The sequence below is a fragment of the Mandrillus leucophaeus genome, unplaced genomic scaffold, assembly GCF_000951045.1.
Source record: "Mandrillus leucophaeus isolate KB7577 unplaced genomic scaffold, Mleu.le_1.0 Scaffold268, whole genome shotgun sequence".
Classification (NCBI taxonomy): Eukaryota; Metazoa; Chordata; class Mammalia; order Primates; family Cercopithecidae; genus Mandrillus; species Mandrillus leucophaeus.
In genome coordinates this window covers 3,797,405-3,803,404 of record NW_012102787.1, presented here as the reverse complement: position 1 = coordinate 3,803,404, position 6,000 = coordinate 3,797,405, and the positions used below count along the sequence as shown (strand labels likewise).

Below are 6,000 nucleotides of genomic sequence, written 5' to 3'. Positions count from 1 at the left end.
GAGATGGAGTTTCGCTCTTGTGTTCCAGATTGGAGTGCAATGGCGCGATCTCGGCTCACTGCAACTTCCCCCTCCCGGGTTCAAGTGATTCTCCTGTGCTGAGATTACAGGCGCGCGGCACCACACCCGGTTAATTTTTGTATTTTTAGTAGACACGGGGTTTCACCATGTTAGCCAGGATGGTCTCAATCTCTTGACCTCATGATCCGCCCGCCTCAGCCTCCCAAGGTGCTGGGATTACAGGCGTGAGCCACCGCGCCCAGCCTAGATTCATTTCTTTATGTGGTGGGACCCATGAAACACATGCCTCATTATTACTAATTTGATTGGGGAAAAAACCCTAACTTAATGCTTAAAATGTAACTACTTTCTAGGCTTCTTCTCCTTAATTGTTTTTAGTCTCCTTTATGACTGCCTTTTTATACTCTTACAAACAGTGCCAGCTGTTCTCCATGTAGCAATCCCAGCCACCATGCAGCATATTGATTACCAGCTTGAGACTGCCCGGAGCCAGGTATACCGCTACACAGCCATCCTTGAGAAGGCAGCCAACGACCCACACATGAGAGCTGAACTTCAGCCATATATGTTAAAAGAAGCGCTCTATAATATACGACAATATGAGGTCTTCCTTCAGATCATTTTGGTGAGTTAAGTTCATAAGATATAGGTATCTTTTTCCGTATAACGCAATCTCTTTATATAAGGCCACATCAGGTAGAACCAGGTCACTAATTAAGGAGACAACCTCAATAACTGCTCGGTTTACATTGCTTTGGTAGGGTTAGGAATCAAAATAGAAATAGAAGAGTTGGGCTTTGATTTTAATGAAAATCTTTTGGTAGAAATTGAATTTGTATTTTTTCATTGGTACTTGATAATATGATTGTTAGCATACTGTAGTTAAACAATGGTGTGTATGTAAGTAATACTGTGTTTATTTTAGTTCAGAGCAAGTAGCTAACATTGTTTGGCAGGTGGTTGCCTTTCAAATAATTTTTGTGTAATTATTTGTTCTCACTGTAACTGGTGGAAAGGATTTTTTTTTAAAGGTTTTTTGTAGGCCAGGCACAGTGGCTCATGTCTGCAATCTTGGCACTTTGGGAGGCAAAGGTGGGCAGATCGCTTAAGCCCAAGAGTTCAAAACCAGCCCGGCCAACATGGCAAAACGCTGTCTCTACAAAAAGTAAGAAAATTAGCCGGGCACCGTGACATGTGCCTGTATTCTCAGCTGCTGAAGAGGCTGAGGTGGGAGGATCACTTGAGCCTGGGGGGCAGAGGTTGCAGTGAGGCCAAGATCACACCACTGCACTCTGGCATGGGTGACAGAGGGAGACCCTGACCCTGACTCAAAAAAACTTAAAAAAAAAAAATATAGAGTGGGGTCTTGCTATGTTGCCCAGGCTAGTCTCGAACATCTGGCCTCAAGCAATCCTCCTGCCTCGGCTTCCCAAAGTGCTGGGGTAACAGGCATAAGCCACCACACCTAGCCAGATAAGATTTTTATATCTGGTGTTTCTAGATCTAATGAACAAGCCACACAGTATCCCTAGAGAGTTGGAAAATATGGTAAAGTGGTGGTTATAACCTTTTTAAAAAGTAGCAGTGCCGTTTCTGTCAGATAGAAACTTACTCAGAATCTTACAAATATAAAACAGATATCTACATAAAGGGATTGGAGGACCTTTTCACTAAGGGATATCCCCATGACACTCTAGGGTTGTAAGGAAGACAGTCTGTTAATTACTGCATGATGCCAAGTTATGTTCCCACTCATCACCATTTACTTTTACACAACCTCTGTTTTCCAGTAACTATGAGATTCTCGGTTAATGGAACTGTCTTTTGTATGAGTGAATGCTAATTTCTTGAGGGGTAGAATAGGATGTATTCTGACCACCTCTTCTTTTTAACTTGTATTTTAATGACTTGGTACTACTATTGGATGCACTTAGTCTGTCCTCTCTCCTTACCTAGCTGTCCAGATGACATGACTTCATTCAGACTAGGGGTTGTCCTCACAACTAGCCTATCTCATTGTCTTCAGAAGGAGGATCCTAGCTGGGAGGCTGAGGTTAGAGAACTGCTTGAGGCCAGGAATTCAAGACCAGCCTGGGCAACATTACGAGACCCTGTCTCTACAAAAAATAAAATTAGGCAAGCATAGTACTAATGGTACTAACTTATAATCCCAGCTACTCAGGAGGCTGAAGTAGGAAAATTGCTTGAGCCCAGGAGTTTGAGGATACAGTAAGCTTTGGCTATGCCACTGCGCTCCAGCTTGGGTAGCCAAGGAAGACCCCATCTCTAAAAAGAATAAATATATAAATAATAATAAAAACCAAGTCACTCTCTTGGGGTAGATATTTCCCTTTACATTACCTTGTGGCTATCAGCCTTATGTTAACTAGTCAGCTACTAAGGGGATTTTGTAATCAGTTTATTTTGAAGTGCATGTGAGTCCACAGGAGTAGAACTTCGCATTCACATTTGTCACCTGCATTCAAAGGCGATACTATAAGAAAGAACCTTGGGAAACTGTCACACAACTGTAAGGATGTTGCAGAAGATGTCATTCATTATATAGAATCTTCTCATAGCTTTCAATCATGAATCCACCAACTGTCTTAAATTCTCATTGGCGTTCTACTTCTCACAGCTAGAGAGGGACAGTGAGTAAAGTGTAGAAGTGATGAGTGTGGGCTTTGCAACCAGACTACATGCATTCTAATCATGACTTTGCCAATTACTAAATCTGTGTCCCTAAGGAAGCTGCTTAACTTCCCTGTGCCTTGGTTTCCATATCTGTAAAATGGGGTTATTCATAGTCTTCACCATGTAAATAAGGCAGCATAGCGCCTGGTGCAAAGGCTCAATAAAGTGATGATGATGTTGTTTATGATTATCATCATCATCGTTAGGGTGTTAGCTGAACAGCTGTGATTTCATTTGTCTAGTGGAACAGCTGAAGAGCTTTTATTTTTCCATACAGTATTTCATTTCCAAGCTCCTTGCTGCTCATGTTGGTGAAAAAGTTAATTTTCTTATCCAAGCGCTCTTTATGGCCATTTTGTGCTGACTTTAGTCAGGATCAGGATGAGTTTTCTTAACTTTCTGATTCTTTGCTCAAAGAGTCTTTTTTGTTTTGTTTTGTTTTTAAACTATTCAATCCTTCCCTATCAGTCTTAGTGACAATTAAGGTTGATTATTATGAAATGGATATTGGTTTAATCAGTATTATCTCTAGATTATAAACTGCATCAATTTAAAATTAGCCAAGATTTTTCCTATATTAAAATCTATGAATATTCTTTTTAAAGTCACATTATTTGAACAGATACTAATTAAAAATTTTAAAGTAGCAATTTTGATTTTTAAAAATTCTCTCCTCAAAGTTTCAGTTTATGTGAACATTTAAAAAATCCAATATGGGCCGAGTGCGGTGGCTCATGCCTGTAATCCCAGCACTTTGGGAGGCTGAGGCAGGCGGATCACCTGAGGTCAGAAGTTCGAGACCAGCCTGGCCAACATGGTGAAACCCCGTCTCTACTAAAAATACAAAAGTTAGCTGGACATGGTTGTGGGTGCCTGTAATCCCAGCTACTCAGGAGGCTGAGGCAGGAGAATCGCTTGAACCCAGGAGACAGAGGTTGCAGTGAGCCAAGATTGTGCCACTGCATTCCAGTCTGGGTGACAGAGTGAGACTCTGTCTCAAAAAAAAAAAAAAATATATATATATATATATACACACACACACACACACACACACACATATATATATATAGCCTATGTAAGATAGTGAATTATTTTGTTTTGATCAGGCCTTTATCTGCTGCAGTGAACACACAGAAATATTCTAGAAAAGAAAAGGAAGTGATGATCATAGTTTTGCTGACTCTTTACTGAGAGAATAAAATTCCATCCTCCATGGGCTTTTAAAGGGCAAGGCAGACACCAAAGAGAGAAAGCTGCATGATATTGTGCAAGTAACAGTTGCATTTGACAGCACATTTGTTAAAACCTGTAAGTCAAGATTTTTGTAGAGTTCTTTCCCCCCAAGCTATTTTTGCAGGGCCCATCCACAGACACACAACACAGGGCTTCTTGATTCTCCTTGATAAAGCAAGTAAAAAAATCAGGTGGAATTTGTGCTTGTTTTATATTTTATTTCTGTTGTAATAAGAACATTAAACATCAGAAATTCCATTCTAATTTCTGCTTCTATAAGTTTGACTAGACTTGTTGAAAATTGTCCGTGGAAGAAAGTATGAGGAACGTATAAAAAATGTTTAAAAGGTAAGGGGAAGCGGAAGAAGACAAAGAAACATGCTGGGATCACATGCTTTTGCCAAACATCTGAATGTTATGATAAATTTTTTTTAAGTGATAGCATTTTTAGAGGACTAATATTATAATTAAAAACTCTAGATGGGCTGGGTGTGGTGGCTCGCGGGAGGCCGAGGTGGGGCGGATCACCTGAGGTCAGGAGTTCGAGACCAGCCTGGCTAACATGGTGAAACCCCATTTCTACTAAAAATACAAAAAATCAGCCAGGCATGGTGGTGGGAGCCTGTAATCCTAGCTACTCAGGAGGCTGAGGCAGGAGAATCGCTTGAACCCGGGAGGCAGAGGTTGCAGTAAGCCAGATCGCACCATTGCACTCCAGGTTGGACAACAAGAGTGAAACTCCATCTCAAAAAAAAAAAAAAAAAAAAAAAAGGTCCGGGTGCAGTGGCTCACGCCTGTAATCCCAGCACTTCGGGAGGCTGAGACGGGTTGATCACGAGGTCAGGAATTCAAGAGCAGCCCGGTCAAGATGGTGAAACCCCATCTCTACTAAAAATACAAAAAATTAGCCAGGTGCGGTGGAAGGCGCCTGTAATCCCAGCTACTTGGGAGCCTGAGGCAGGAGAATCGCTTGAACTCGGAGAGCGAAGGCTGCAGTGAGCCGAGATTGTGCCACTGCACTCCAGCCTGGGCGACAGAGTGAGACTCTGTCTCAAAAAAAAAAAAAAAAAAAAAAAACAACTCTGGATGTTTGTGAATAAATTCTTTTTAGTAAAATGTAAATAATTTCTAGGATATTATTAGAAAAAAGCAAGAAGCTCTGTGTGCCTACTCTGAATGGATCCTGCAAATATAGCTTGGGGGAGGGGTCTACAGTATTTTTTTTTTCTTTTTGAGACAGGGTCTCGCTCTGTCATCCAGGCTGGAGTGCAATGGCGCGATCTCCGCTCACTGCAAGCTCCGCCTCCCGGGTTCACGCCATTCTCCTGCCTCAGCCTCCCGAGTAGCTGGGACTACAGGCGCCCGCCACCATGCCCGGCTAATTTTTTGTATTTTTAGTAGAGATGGGGTTTCACTGTGTTAGCCAGGAAGGTCTCTTATCTCTTGACCTCGTGATCCCCCCCTTGGCCTCCCAAAGTTCTGGGATTACAGGCGTGAGCCACTGCCCCCCGCCCAGCCTTAGAATATTTTCAATTGTAGGTTTTAATAAGTATAGCATGTCAAATGCCACTTTTACTTTGGAGAACGTGTGCAAATGTATTCCTGTTTCTTGTTGCTGTTGCACAAATCTTAAAAGACTTTAAAGACTGCATTTTCATATTGATTCCTAAAACAAAACTTAACAAGCAAGGGGAAAAACACTGTATGAGGGTAGACAAGAGACCTGTTCGATGTAATAGATAATAGTGTATGGAAGAATAAAGCAGGAGGAGGAGTAATGCTTAAACAGCAGTATGGGTAAAATTAAAATAGGATACATATTACATTTATGAATAAAAATTTGTTAGTTGTAATACAATGATAATAGCTGATGTTACTCATGAAGTAATTATTTTTGTCATTTAAAAGAGTCTAGAAAGCATTTAATTAGGTTACATATAGATGTCTGAGGATGCAAATGTACTTTTTTCTCTTCAAATAGATGTCATTCTTTTATGCTATACTGATAAACCCACACCACAACCATTTCTGGTGACATCTGGGGCACCACGG

At 41.1% G+C, this 6,000-nt stretch overlaps 1 protein-coding gene across 1 annotated transcript in view; it reads left to right on the top strand.

Annotated features, from left to right (window-relative positions):
• The first annotated feature begins 443 nt into the window (after positions 1-443).
• LOC105542779 (UPF0704 protein C6orf165 homolog) overlaps positions 444-6,000 on the top strand; it is a 47,463-nt gene continuing 41,906 nt past the window's right edge. Inside the window, exon 1 of the mRNA XM_011984456.1 lies at positions 444-646. Within this exon, the coding sequence (XP_011839846.1) occupies positions 473-646 (174 nt within the window). The 5' untranslated portion in view covers positions 444-472. The remainder of the gene's footprint in view (positions 647-6,000) is intronic.